The sequence below is a fragment of the Sinocyclocheilus rhinocerous genome, unplaced genomic scaffold (assembly GCF_001515625.1).
Source record: "Sinocyclocheilus rhinocerous isolate Xijiao unplaced genomic scaffold, SAMN03320098_v1.1 scaffold581, whole genome shotgun sequence".
NCBI classification, from domain to species: Eukaryota; Metazoa; Chordata; class Actinopteri; order Cypriniformes; family Cyprinidae; genus Sinocyclocheilus; species Sinocyclocheilus rhinocerous.
In genome coordinates, this window is record NW_015624201.1 from 178,591 (window position 1) to 194,023 (window position 15,433).

The 15,433-nt window shown below is 37.2% G+C and overlaps 1 protein-coding gene and 1 non-coding gene across 2 annotated transcripts in view; one reads left to right on the forward strand and one right to left on the reverse strand.

Moving 5' to 3' along the window:
* The window catches only part of LOC107738584 (ephrin type-A receptor 3-like), a 151,014-nt gene that overhangs the window by 95,973 nt on the left and 39,608 nt on the right, over positions 1 to 15,433 (forward strand). The window contains exons 6-8 of the mRNA XM_016550351.1: positions 2,405 to 2,529; positions 11,745 to 11,907; positions 15,057 to 15,159. Coding sequence (XP_016405837.1) covers positions 2,405 to 2,529; positions 11,745 to 11,907; positions 15,057 to 15,159 — 391 coding nt within the window. The remainder of the gene's footprint in view (positions 1 to 2,404; positions 2,530 to 11,744; positions 11,908 to 15,056; positions 15,160 to 15,433) is intronic.
* On the reverse strand, positions 13,771 to 13,843 carry trnak-uuu (transfer RNA lysine (anticodon UUU)). The gene has a single exon. It is a non-coding gene; the product is annotated as a tRNA-Lys (tRNA).

The window sequence follows — 15,433 nt, forward strand, 5'->3', positions numbered from 1 at the left end:
TACATCACTCCACTAATACAGTCCACTGAATGAGTGAGTGACAACCAGTGAGCAAATTTAGACATCAAGGGCACAAGAAGTGCTGCGTTCGCCATTTTCTGGCAAGACTGTGGAATTTATTCATTGGTTGTACCCTCTTAATTGAGATGATTTATGGGAATGAGAATGCACTTGACAATATCCACTATGGTTGCAGACATCACTACAAATTTGTCCCCTCAAATAATGCACAATATAAGGGTATAGGGGTGCTTTTGGACCAGGACTGTTATTATAAACTAAAATGAAATGATTTCAGGACAAGACAAGATTTCTCATTTCGCATTTAGTTTAACTTGAAGTGCTAAAATAACTAAAGCTAAACTAAAATGAATCAATAAAAATGAATAAAACTGTACAGACAGACTGAATGAATGAATGAATGAATGAATGAATGAAAAATAAAATGAAAAAAGGTAAAAATGACAAAACAAATTTAAATGAAAAGCAAGTGAAAACAAAATATAAAAATAAAATCCAAATTAAAAAATAGTATCAAAAACTATTAGGACACATCCCAATAGTGTACCTATGATGCCATAAAATGCTCCCTAATAAGGCTGCTCACTTGGTTTCAGAAACATAATCACTTTGCTCTTTGCTGTCACATTCTTTCAGTGCTTTCTATTTGATTTTAAGACAACGTTGATCTGTTCACGCTGTGAACACTGAGAAAGATACACAGTGTCAAATGAGCCTGCTGTCCAGACATTATAAATCATAGCTTCCATAAACTGCGGCCACTATAAAACTTCAATAATTCCTCCCCTATCAGAGTGCTGTAGGGAAGGAGCTTGTGCAGCGGGGCTGCAAACTGAAACAGACTGAGCCCATCTGGATTCATTAACAAAGAGAAATAGACGAAAAGAAAAAACTAAAGGGTTCCAGGGGAAAAGAAGCATTTCAAGACTGTATAATCACAATCAAGGAAAGCTTGAACATTTGAAAGAACAACATGTTTTTCCTGTGGTCTAATAAAATTAAAACACAGGCAAGTCAGATGCCTCTATGGCCTCATTGCTGCCTCGCAATTACAGAGCTGTAAAGTTGAAAAAGAACATGAGCGCCAGGCAGGAGGAGAGCGGGACCGGCTCTGACTTGAATTACAGTCACAGATTGTGACCATGTGAAGTGCCAGAGCAGAGGGAGACTTTGAGCTGTCTGTAGCACACTTAGAGATGTGCAAAACTACATCTTTTTTTCAAAATAGTTCACTAGTTGGAGGGTTATGTAAATGACTAGATTGCTAATCTCAAGGATGCCCTGAATAATTATGCTGGTTCACCGAACCTTGATCGAATGGTGGTGCTTATATGAAAAACAGCTAGAAAGAGCACAATGGAAGAGTTTTGAGACACATTTGTAAAGTTTAAAGTTAAGTTGTAGGACCGTCAAAAGCGGTGTAAGGAATGAATGGCACAGTGGGGATGTAAATAAATAAATAAAGAAGGAAGGAAGAAAGGAAGAAAGAAAGAACAGACTAAACTAATTCAGGTTTATTTATTTATTTATTTACACACTGGAATCTTAGGATCTCAAGGAGAAATAGAATAGAATAGAATAAGTATATAAATATATTAATTTAATACTTCTATTCAGTAAGGACAGATGAAAAAGGAGAGTAAAGACATGTATAATGATACAAAATATTTTGTATTATTTATTATTATATATTTTGTATTATTTATTATTACTTAATTATTTATTTTTAACAGTTAATAATAAGAAGAATAAATATGTTTCTTGAGCAGCAAATCGGGATATTCAGCTTTGCAACACAGGACTAAATTATGATATATTCAAATAGACAACACTTATTTTAAATTGTAATAATATTTCACAGTATTTTGGTTACTGTATTTTGATCAAGTAAATGCAGATTGCTAAGAGACGTCTTTCAAAAACATTTAAACAATCTTACCAACCTCAATTTTTTTTGTGCAACGCATAACAGTGTTATACCTGCTTTCATTATTTAGAAAGTGGGTTACTCGGGAATGGATTACTTCATAATTGGGGGTCCTTGGCACCAAAAAACCCTTGAATTAATGAGTCGTGCTTTAAACGTAGAGGTATTGACTTGACATGAAAGTGGCCACTGTTTGCAGGAACCAGCCATTGCCTGATTGCATCAATTTGTCTTTCAGTGCCAACTTTCCCAACTTTGAAACCGGCCCCCAGTGGAGAACAAACTCGATTAGGTCAACAGGAACCAGTTCACAGGATGCAAATTGTTGAATGAAAATGTCAGCTGAACTTCCTGTGACTTTAGGCTTTATGTGCTTGTAATACCATCACAGCCAGAGTGGAAACAGCTAATCTGCTTTTTTCCCTTTTCTCTCTCTCTCTCTCTCTCTCTGCACAGCTCCATCTGCAGTGACTGTCATCAAGAAGGACCGAACATCCAGAAACAGCATCTCACTGTCATGGATGGAGCCAGAGAGACCCAATGGGATCATTTTGGACTACGAGGTCAAATATTATGAGAAGGTGGGGACAGTTTAATTTTGATTCGCTGTGGGCATTCACTGCATTAACATTTTCATTTGAAGTCATCACTTTGTCCTTTTATATGGCATCATTAGGAATCTTGGTCCAGAGTGCACATCTATATACCTGGGAGCATTTCAAGTCATTAGTCGATGTGGCTTAATTTGACTGTTGGAGGTGAAATAGATTCTGTCTGCTCTGCTGAGAGATGTTTGCCTGAAATGAAATTTTAAACCTCTCTATAACCATTGTTCCCTTAATTTTTGCTTTCATTGAGCAAAACCTATTTCTGTTGGACAGACCCTTCAGCCACCTGAACAGAATCACCCCAGTGTTCACTGTGTCCATTTTTTTTTTAACTATTAAAAAAAAAATGCACACCTGTATTTTTAAAGCAGGTGTGCATTTAAAACAAATGCAGGTGTGCATTAAAAACGTTTGATTCCAAGTGAATTTAATCACCATTCTATATTAATGCGCTGCTTTCATTGACGCACAGAGATCGGAGATTGCACACAGAAACATTCACACACAAAATTGTTGTCAACGCCTTTTAATAGCGATACTGAACCTGAATCGCTACTCTACATTTCTCAGCAACGATGGGGTAAAATCGTTGATTTTGATGTAAAAGTCACAGCTTCATTGTTTGTATAGAGAGACGCACAGACTCAGGTAACTTAATTCACACATACAACTTTAATCTCTCTCTCTCTCTCTCTCTCTCTCTATAGCCATATTTGAGCAAAAAAGTCGAGTAGTTTGTATCACTAGATAGCTCTGAAATTCGTGCTCTGGTTCTGTAAACAGTAAAGCACCTACTTTGATTTGATAGGCCATCTCAGATTATTACAGATTGACCATTTCTAATTATTGGGGGGGGGGACTTTTCCCCCTCAATGTCTATGGTAGTTACGGCTCTGATATATAAGTGGCAGATTTTAAATTGCCTTTCCCCAACCAAACAGTCAGTATAGCCAAGTAGATATTGGTTTCCAACAAATAAAATAAAATAATAAAATAAAATAAAATAAAATAATAAAATAAAATAAAATAAAATAAAATACATTTTTATAAAATAAAATAAAATAAAATAAAATAATAAATGCCAGTACATTATGCTGGGGAAAAAAATGGTGCAGTAACAATTTTTGCTCAGAATTTCCTATTAACTTTCACAATTACAAAGAAACCGCAAGTGACAGATAAAGTTAAACATAAAACATTTTGAAGTATAAAAGCTGAAACAGTATTTTCTTGTAAAACGTAAACCAATAATGTTTATTCACTCCCTATATATATTTTTTTTACTGTGTACTTGAATAGTGCAGTCCTCAAACTTGATTGTTTAGACAACAGTCAAATTGAACTACATTATAATATATGTAGAACTTTTATTGAGATCATGGAAAGCACACGATTTCTGATAGCTCCAGTTCCATATTCAGAATCAATGGACATGCAGATAGACTTTGGTTTCAATATTGTGTCTAATCATCTAGTTTTGTTTAGAGAGCTCTCTATCATTTCTGAGTCTGCCTTCTGCACAGATTTCTGTCTGTCTGTGTAGGCAGTGCACAGGCAGTTTAGAGGAAACATTGCTTAGTACTCACTGACCAGGTCAGTTCATTTTAAGCCTTCTTAACAATCTGTGAAAGTGCCAGATGATCTCTGCTTTGGTCTTGTAACACTGGAGGCACTGATCTAAACACCACCTGCCCATTAAAGCTTGTGGGCTACAAGCCCATGCTCGCCCATCTAAAAAACCCTCACAATCTCTCCTCTCCAGTCACAACCCAGTCCGGTCGGCCCCTCGGCTGCTTTCCTACAGATGCCGTATGATTAATGAGCCGTATAGGAATCGGGTTTTGATTGAGGGTCAGTATTGTTGTGCCACATCAGCGCTGCTCTTTTAGGGTCAGTTTTCAGAGGGCTCTTTCATGCTGTCAGATCCTGTGATGTCTTCTGCTCTAGGTGAAGTGGGTAACGTCTCCCTCGCTCTGAAGTAAGCACGACTCTGGGTTTGGAACTTAACTGGGCCCTGACATTGTGGGAGTCTCCTCTCCCGAACTGGCAGGGGATCTGAGGGTGTGAAAGAAAGCCCTAGAAACCGCAAGTTAAACATAAAACATTTTGAAGTATAAAAGCTGAAACAGTATTTTCTTGTAAAACGTAAACCAATAATGTTTATTCACTCCCTATATATTTTTTTTTTACTGTGTACTTGAATAGTGCAGTCCTCAAACTTGATTGTTTAGACAACAGTCAAATTGAACTACATTATAATATATGTAGAACTTTTATTGAGATCATGGAAAGCACACGATTTCTGATAGCTCCAGTTCCATATTCAGAATCAATGGACATGCAGATAGACTTTGGTTTCAATATTGTGTCTAATCATCTAGTTTTGTTTAGAGAGCTCTCTATCATTTCTGAGTCTGCCTTCTGCACAGATTTCTGTCTGTCTGTGTAGGCAGTGCACAGGCAGTTTAGAGGAAACATTGCTTAGTACTCACTGACCAGGTCAGTTCATTTTAAGCCTTCTTAACAATCTGTGAAAGTGCCAGATGATCTCTGCTTTGGTCTTGTAACACTGGAGGCACTGATCTAAACACCACCTGCCCATTAAAGCTTGTGGGCTACAAGCCCATGCTCGCCCATCTAAAAAACCCTCACAATCTCTCCTCTCCAGTCACAACCCAGTCCGGTCGGCCCCTCGGCTGCTTTCCTACAGATGCCGTATGATTAATGAGCCGTATAGGAATCGGGTTTTGATTGAGGGTCAGTATTGTTGTGCCACATCAGCGCTGCTCTTTTAGGGTCAGTTTTCAGAGGGCTCTTTCATGCTGTCAGATCCTGTGATGTCTTCTGCTCTAGGTGAAGTGGGTAACGTCTCCCTCGCTCTGAAGTAAGCACGACTCTGGGTTTGGAACTTAACTGGGCCCTGACATTGTGGGAGTCTCCTCTCCCGAACTGGCAGGGGATCTGAGGGTGTGAAAGAAAGCCCTAGAACAGTCTCCAGTGGCAACCGTCCAGAATTCTTCCCGCAGCAAAAACATTCCGTAGTTTTAGTGGGTAAATGGCTTGACTGTATGACCACACAGAGACGCGCATATTGAAATTGTAGACAGGATTCGGTTGTCTCCGAGACATGGTTCATCTTCATCATGACAAAAAGGTCTTAAGTTCAAAATTGAAAGCTCATACCAATGTTTTAGCAGCAGCTTATTTTATCCTGTACTTTTCACTCTCCAAATACTAGAGCTGAATGATAGAGCTTAAACAGATAGATAGATAATAGACAGACAGACAGACAGACAGATAGATAGATAGATAAATAGATAGATAGATATTTGGTCAAAAAACAGTAAAAATAGTATTATACTGCAATATTATTACAATTTAAAGTTGTAAAGTTATCTGTTTTCTATATGAATATATTTTAAAATGTAATTTATTCCTGTGATGCAAAGCTGAATTTTCAGCATTATTACTCCAGTCTTCAGTGTCATATGATCCTTCAGAAAATGTATAATTATCTAATATGCTGATGTCTTATCATCAATAATGTTAAAAAACTTCTTTTATTTTTGTTGTAGAAACTATGATCTTTTTTAGGTTTATTTTATTTGGTAAATAGAAAGTTCGGAACAAATACTTTTTTGTAACAATGTAAAAGTCTTTAGTGTCACTTTTGATCAATGTCATGCATCCTTACAGAATAAAAGTATTTTAAAAAATCTTACTGACCACAAATTTTTAAACGGTACTATATTATGAATATTTAAATATCATCCAGCTGTAATGAGTTATCTTACAGTAAGTATTATCTGTTAAATAACTTTGACATTGCTCTTAAAGTTAACAGATTTATTTCCAAACATGGTTCAATACCACCAGTTGATTGTGCCTCATATTTACCATATGAAGATTAGCACTGAACACAAAAACAGTGGTTATACAACCTAAGCTTCTGCAGAATGAGCTAATAAGCTCCATAGAACCATATTTTATAACCGTAGAATCACTGTAAAAAGTTAAGCCTAAATGTTTCATTTGAATTGTTCTTGAATGGGCAAACTTTATGAGTTGACCTTTTGAGGATAGCGGCTCAACTCTCTTGAGCCGAGTTACCCTCAGAATGTGTTCAACATTTACATTCAGTCCAAATATGCTGATATCGCTTTTCCATCTGCTGGTGAAAAAAGAGATTCGTTGGACCCTGCGCTTCCTACAGAGGACCTTTGTGATGCGTCTTTCTGTGAGATCAGTGAGGCCTAAATCTCCGCCAGTGGAAATGCTTTCGCTTGACCGTAATCCCCTTATTTGCAAGCAAAAGGCAGCTCATCGCGGGCTATTTTCACCGTCTGGCACAGGTACACTCGTGGCTCCTGAAATCCTCCATGTCTCATTTGACCCTGGGTGGCACAGTGTTCCCCGTTCACAATGAAATCTAGTCCGTCTCTCCATTGATTCCTGTTAATTACACAACCTTGTGAGGCACTGCTTCATCAGGCATAGCTGGAGTCGCCCAAATCCTACACAAGCGGTGCTGCCATGTGGAAAAGCCAGGGACACCCTCGGTAAGACCCTCGGTGCCCCTTGATCTAGGTTGGCAGAGGATAACAAGCCACCTTCACCCTCACAAAACACACACACACTGAGAAGGAAAGGGGGCCCCAAATCTTCTTACCGGATTCACTGACACACAGGCCGCAGACTTGAACATATAAACCTCATAAAAGAGAGCCAGATCGGAAAATGACTTTTCAAAGAAAATGTGGCATCAACAGGCCGTGTTCAAAAGCACCATGATATTTACACTGCATAATGTTGTATAGCGCAAAATCAAACAAACTGCGCTTAATGGATTCCCAAAAAGGCATCGAGATGCTCAGTAACCCGAGTGATGCAGCTCCTGTGAGAAAGCGTCATCCAATCCGGAGGTCCAAGAGATCCATCTTGCTTCACTTAAGTAAATCTCTTTTTGATTATACGCCAGGGGGGAATGCTCTGCTCTTTGTGTGTATATATCAAATTAACAATGCTACGAAAGAGGAAAGGGCCTTACAATTCAAGCATCTCTAAATACTTGAGCGCTCTGGTTCATGTTTCCCTGACGTTACAGCATCCCGATCGCGCTCGTCTTTTTGGCAACACTCTAAAATTGACGGATAGAGCTCTTTAATGTTCTGGAAACGGGGCACATTTGTGATGATTTTGTCCATTTATCGTATTGATCTCGGAGCGTATTGGAGATTGTTTATTCCTGCAACTTGGTTGGAAGGAATGCTTTGGAAAAGCCATTTTGTATTTACAGAATTTCTTCTTCAGCAGAGAGCCAAAATTGCAATATTTAGACTGTCAAAGTAGAACATGACAAGCATATTAAATTCCACCAATAGCGCACTTGTCGAAACGTAACAATTGCATGCCTTGTCAAACCCCGGAGCTGGGAGGTGGCTGATGCAGACCTAGGACATATGGTAAGGATATAGTGTTTGCAGCGAAAATTTCGACACACCTGTATATGATTTCCAGCTGATCACATGATGTCGTGAGCAGTGAACGGTGACAACCTGTGAAAAGATTTATGACTCGAACAGAGACGCATACAATACGACGTGAGGTATTGGTTTCGTCTTCCGTGGCAGAGCGAATTTATATATTCGAGGCCTCCTCAAACCATAAAACCTGATGCGCTCCATTTGTGGCTTTGCATTCAAAGTCTGGAGGTTTGAAATGGTTTCTGTGCTGCGTTCGAGAAAGGGGTAGAAATGATTGTCGTCGGATCCAGATCAAATGTGATGTTTGCATTAGTCACTAGGTTTCCACTAGAGTCATGTGTTCGTTTCTTTCCATGATGGGTTTTGTCAGTCGACGTCCTACCGCATTTATACAACTGCTAGATATACAGATCTACAGATGAAATCACTTTTTACAAACAGATGCTCGCTGGTGATACTTACAGGCTCTTTGGGCACCCCGGAAAAAGCTGTTTTGGATTAGTTTTTCATTTGAAAAGTGCTGTGAGAGGAGCCGAAACTCCAAAATATTGCTTTCAATTTAAGCTTCTAGGGCTGTATTACTGAAACTTTCGATCTTAATTCTTGACTTAAGATTTTTTTTTTAAAGTTCCATTTACTCAATGAAATGGCCTTGGTTACTTTATAGATCGGATTCAGAGTTGATTCAGAAGTTTCTGTAATACAGCCTGGACATTTTTACTAAACTTCCGAAGCTTAACAGATGTAAGGCCCAAAAGACCATCTATGACCTAACGGAAAGCCATGTTTTGCCGTCATCGCAGCACGTACTGGCTCTTTGTGAAAGGAGATGTGAATAAAAACCATGCAATGCTGATAAAACATGGCTTTTCATTTATTTTGAATGCTGTAAGTAACATGTTCAGTCTAAACCAGCGGTCTGGTTTTGATTGTATAAGTCTGGTCAATGTCAAATATTATTACTTATGTGGTGAAATGTGTATTTAAGCAGTAAAGACGCATATTGCATGTGCGTGTTTGTTGCTTTTATTTTTTGCTTGTATATTCCACATTTTCCACAGGATTTAGCAAATGTTATATCCATGTGAGGTCATATATTCAACATTTGGTTAAACTTCCAACTGATTTGGTCTACTGTTAAAAAAAACTTCACTATGTATCGTAGTTATTGCTTTGTAAAAATTATCTATATAAATTCTATATTGTATGTTTATTAATTTTTTTTCTATATTATCTAATTAGAATTCTATAATTCTTAATACACCAACATTCTAACATTAATCACAGTTTCTTTAAACAAGAAACACACAGAACATATACACTACACTTCTAAAGTTTGGGATTTTAAAAATATTTTTAAAATATTTTTTTAAGGAAATCTCTTATGCTCACTAAGGCTGCATTAATTTGATCAAAAATACAGTAAAAACTGTAATATTGTAAAATATTACTACAATTTCAAGTAGCTGTTGTAAAATAATATTTTAGTGTATTTTCAAATGATGGCAAAGCTGAATTTCAGCTTCATTACTCCAGTCTTCAGTGTCACAAAAATCATTCTAATATGCTGGTTTTGTGAAGAAAAAAAAAATCTAAGTTGTCATAGTTGTGCTGTTTATTATTTTTGTGAAAACCGTAATACATTCTGTAATGAATAGAAAGTCCCAAAGAACAGTATTTATTTTAAATAGAAATATTTTATAATAATGTAAAATACTTTACTGACAATTTTTCTTCAGTTTAATGTCTCCTTGTTGAGTAAAAGTGTTATTTTTTTCTAATTATTTATTTTTCAAAATGTCTTTCCAAACTTTTAACTTTTGAAGTTTAATCTGTTTTTACAGAGTTCTGTGTGGCTATTTTTTAAGCTTTTTTCTGGAAATCCGAAAAACAAAACCAGTGTTTTAGCATTTTGAAAGCCTTGTCTCTTGTGTACTTGCAGTCGCATCAGTGTAGCATTGTTCTAAATGTGGCTGAGCTAACATTGCTGTTTTATTTGTTTCTGATTAGTGGATAAGCAAAGGCTATTCAAAGAAATCCAGCGTATGTAACTGTACACTGCCTCTCTCATCTAGTGGCGTCTGACAATTATGGTCCATACCAGCGCGCATCAAAAATCCTATTAGCATGTGTAGTCTAGACATGAAACCCAATAGAGCTTTAATCTGTTGCGTGTTTGCCGACCCTCGAAAAGATGCTCTCAAATCTCATTTGCCATTAATTACTTCATTGTGGGGAAATTCAATATCTACAGTGTGGACAAGTGAGCTATTCTTAGAGGTCAACGATGGAGCAAAATGCAAATCAACTTTTGAAGGTTTGCCATAACACTAGCCATGGCCGAAGACTGATAAGTTACATGGATGAATGTGCTGGATAATGCCGGCAAATGAGTGATCCCTCTATTTGTGGGATGTTTTCCCCCGTTTCTGGACTCCTACAATAAACAGCAGAAACCTCCGCTCTCTCTCTCATTCCACTCTTGCCTTTTTCCAGTCAGAGAAACATCTGGAAACAATGGTTTGAAAGCAAAGACGCCCCATAAATCAGTTAGGTTTTTTTCGCTTGTAGAGAGGATCAACGTACCACAGAAATCTTTAGGAAAGCCATAAAAACGTGAGGAGAAGGTGGCAGTATATTAAGATGAGCTGGCACTGTCCCAAGCAGCCTGATGAGCATGCATTTTCACGTCCGGTGGGACGTCCCTCTCCTGTCCGCTCCAACGGTCACATGTCAGACAGACGCATGTCTCTGTGCGTCTCTAATGAGATATGATTTATTTCAAATGCTCACTATTCCTCTTTAAGATTTTAAGATCCTCTTTAGGTTGCTCTGAAGTCCCTTTAAGGCAATTCAGACCATATTAGTAACAGTCCCGGGAAGATGTTTTCTATGTAGGTGGTAAACATGCATCTGCTGGAGCAGGGAGGAATTTTCCCACATTTTTAGCACGTTTTCTTGTTGAATATCCTGTTCTGCTCAGAAATGTACTTGTATGCAAAAGTTTGTGGTCAGTTTTAATAGTTTAATACTTTTATTCAAAAAGAAATCATTTAAATTGATCAAAGGTGATACAGACATCTGTAACGTCAAAACATAATTATATTTCAAATCAGTGCTGTTCTCTTAACATTTGCATTCATCAAACAATCCTGAAGAAAAATTGCAGTTCCACAAAAAATAATAAGCAGCTCAACCATTTTCAATATTGATTCTAATAAGAAATGTTTCTTGAGAAGCAAACCAGCATATATGAATGATTTCTGAAGGATCATGTGGACTAAATTACTTTTTTTATATATATATATATATTAAATATTTGAATAAAAATAGGAAAATATAAAAATATTTTATGTTGTAAAATATTTCACCCTATTACTGTTTTACTGCATTTTTGAACAAATAAATACAGTGTCTTGTGAGACTTATTTTAAAAACATTAAAACATTTGAACAGTAGTGTACTTGAGATTATTAATTAAAATATGTTGTGCAAAGCTCTTCATGTTGACTTCTTATATCCTTGTTCTTCTATATTTCTATGAAATCTTGCATCATAATAACCAGAAAATCATAAAAGATGTATTTGACTCACCGTCAATCTGATTCATTTATTTGATATTGGAGGCAAAAGATGTTCAGATGTTTATGTTATGCTAAAACTAACATATCTCTTGTTTTCCTCTTATTGCTTTCTATCCCACAGCAGGAACAAGAGACCAGCTACACCATCCTGAGATCAAAGGGCACAAACGTTACACTGAACGGACTAAAACCCGACACAAACTACCTGCTACAAATCAGAGCGCGCACCGCGGCCGGATACGGCGGTAGCAGTCGCAAGTTTGAGTTTGAGACCAGTCCAGACTGTAAGCATTTACAAACTTCCTTTCATTCTGTTCTCCATTTACAGTCATATTCCCTTGCAGTCACAACACCGGATTCAATCCATTCACAGCTGTGCAGCCCAAATGAACAATAAAGACAATTCCTCGCAATTCCCTTGCTTTCTGATCCAATACACTGTCATACAAGTCATTCACACAGTATAAACCACTTGGTTAAAACGATACGTGCTGCATCTTTTGTCCCATGCTGGCAGCTGTTGTCTGCAGCACTGTTAAGCACTTAGACTGAGCATTTTGTAAACCCTAGATTGTGTCGCAGCATTGCTGAAGGCCTTTTTATCTAATGAAACATTTATAGCAAATCAATGCACACTCATGTAATGAAAAGATACTGTGAGCGGCTCTCCACAGGTTTCTGAGCACGATCAGCGATCTATAGGCGCCTCTGTATGTATAGCTGGTGTGAAATGTAGACCAAGGAGCATAATTTATGCAGAAAATGAAATTATGTTTCTCAGCCACCAGATATTCCATAATGAAAGAAAATGTTTTATGAATATATGTAGGATAGTGTATAAATTGTGTAAAATATTCATCTGTGGGAAATAATGGGCATCTAGATGATTGTTAAAGGTTTATTTCTCAACATTGATGTTTTATTATTTCATCTAATGGCTTGATTATTTCATCCCACTACTGGGAAAAAATCTCATCAGTATAATCTGCGGTATTAATTTACAGTGGCGCACAGCCTCCTGCTGCTTCCATTTCCTCACAAAATTTGTTTTTCTTTGCCATCACTCAATATGTGTCAACACCATCTGATAGAAAAAAACCCTGTGCTGTCATCATGTCACATATTTATGATAAATATTTAAAATCTAGCATCCAGCTTTGATTAAGAATGGATTGAGAATACAAGATTGTTTCAAACTTACTGTCAACTCCATCTACTGAAGAAAAACAGACGGTGTTGATGGAGTAACAAAATGAACTTTTCACATCACTCGTGTATTCAAAAGCAGCAACAATTCTATTTTTCTGGCGTTTTAACTACAAATGGGAAATACTTATCATGTGGGAAATTATCTGAAAATTACAAATGCTGTTTTTGAGTTGACATATTGTTGTGACAGAAAATATGCGTACAATTATTTATAATTTAATTTTAAATTCACCATAAAAATCAGTCTTTGTGACCCTGTCAAACTCTTAAGCCGCTTTTCCACCTAAATTACCTTGAACAATTTGTCCCAGGAACTATTTTTCCCCCAGACCTGTTGCTGTCTGTGTTTCCATCGTGGTCTAAAGTACAGAGAAGATTAGGCAAATAGTCTGGTGACGTAGGTCTGCGCGTGTTTCTCAATACCAAGTACAGAAATTTCGGACTTGCATCTTCGGTAGTTCGGACTTCGCAAGTTCGACTCGGTAGTGTGCAAACAGTAGCGTACTTGATAACGTCAGTCAGCTCACCTTGACTACTGCAATTTTCCTCACTGTATTTACAATAAGACAAAATATGATATCGAACACCACTGCCTCCTTTCGTTTTCATTTAAACATATTAATAGCCGCAGATGTAGTTCAGGGAACGTACATTACAATGAAACTAAATATATCAAACATTATTGCCTCTTTTCATTTTCATTTTAACATATTAATAGATTAACAGAATAAACACCTGTTAGATTTACCCAAAACGAATTATATCTTATGTTTAACCACTACAGAGACATCAGAACCAGGGGCAAATGTCAGAAGGACTAGCCGAGTTGAGGCTCTTTTCATGACACAATAACATTAATATTTGTTTTTTTTAAATATGCGAATAAATGGTGGTTGAAATACAATGTGACAGCCACGACTTCCCCATAGATGGCACTTTGCCTGAACAGGGACATGAACCCTGGACCCTCAGATTAAAGGTCTGATGCTCTACCGACTGAGCTATCCGGACTCTATGCTGTGTGAACTCAACCAATCAGCATGCTCAGCGCCCAAGTCCCGCCCCCGAAAGTTCCGGACCTTTGAAAAAGTACTACCTAGCATGCAGGGACTTTCTGAGGGGCAAATTTTTACCCGGAACTTTATTTAGATCCTAGTTCATGTGGTGGAAACACACCGAGTACTGGCCCAAAGTCCCTAGTTCCTGGGAAATGTTCCTGCGGTGGAAACGGGGCTTTAGTGGGTGAAATATAAAACGACTAAAAGGACCTTCAGGAAAAGAAATACACTTTAAATGAAATGCTAAATTAGCTGAACTTTAGAGTGCTTTTTTGTACGTCTTTATATGTAATTTCATAATTACTTCTGTTGTCTTAAAAATAGTAAAAGTGTACTGCTGAATGTACTGACAAGTTAAACTAAATACATACTGTAATTTCGGTTGAAACTTTCATGCCATGTATTAAAATACATGTATAATTACACATTTAATGAAGTTGCAATTTAATACATTTAAAATAGATTAACTTTAAATGCAATATCAAATAACGCACTACAGTTAAAGTTATAAGCACTTTACATGTGCTTTTGTATGTTAGTTAACACATCACAAGTGTACTACACTAGTCAACATTTGAAGTGAATCAAAACCTTTCATCAAAGTTGCCCTAAAACCCAAAACCAAAATGCGTTCTTGTCTTAGGACAACTTTGATGAACTTTTTTGATCCACTTCAAATGTTGACTACTGTATTTTAAAGTATATAGTATATAGTATTTATTTAAAATGTAATTTAAAGTAAAACATAAAAATTTTACATTTTACATGTTTACAAAGTGCACTGTTCAAAAGTGTATTTAAGTGTGTTAAGAAACATTTATGAAGGTGTACTCTCTTTACGTACACTTAAGTGACCTTTTATTTCATTAATTTGATATTATCTGCAAACACGTTTATTTTAAATACACTTTTAAAATTTGTAAACTACAAGTGCACATTCAGTACAATTAAGCACACTTCTTTTTCACAAGGGGACATTGTGTGACTTTTAATGTTTCTATTTGAATATGTGTGAAGTATTGAGTTATGAACTGAGGTTGGGTTTAAGTTCAATGCCATTATTAAAAAAAAAATGGTACATTTGTGTTAATTAACCTTGAACAGCTACATATCTGTCCAATGTGTATTTACAATGTCTCTTTCTCTCTCTCTGTCTCTCTCCGCAGCCTTTTCCATCTCCAGTGAGAACAGTCAGGTAGTGCTGATCGCTGTCTCCTCCGCCGTGGCCATCATCCTCCTCACTGTAGTGCTCTACATTGTGATTAGCAGGTCTGTCTGTCAGTCAAAGTGCAGTCACACAGAGGTTTAAGTGTGCCCATCTTGAAGCTGTCACTTTGCTGTCTCAAGTCTCTCCCCAGGACCCTTGATCTCCCACCCTTCAGATATGAAGTATGAAAATGTGTGCCCCTTCAAGTCTGCTGCCTATATATAGTCGTAGACGATTCACTTGGCAGAAGCCGTGTTATTTTTCCTGCCGAATGTAACGGGTACCATGAGAGTCGAGTGTCGTGTCATGCAGAGGGGCTGATTTTGGCAGACGGCA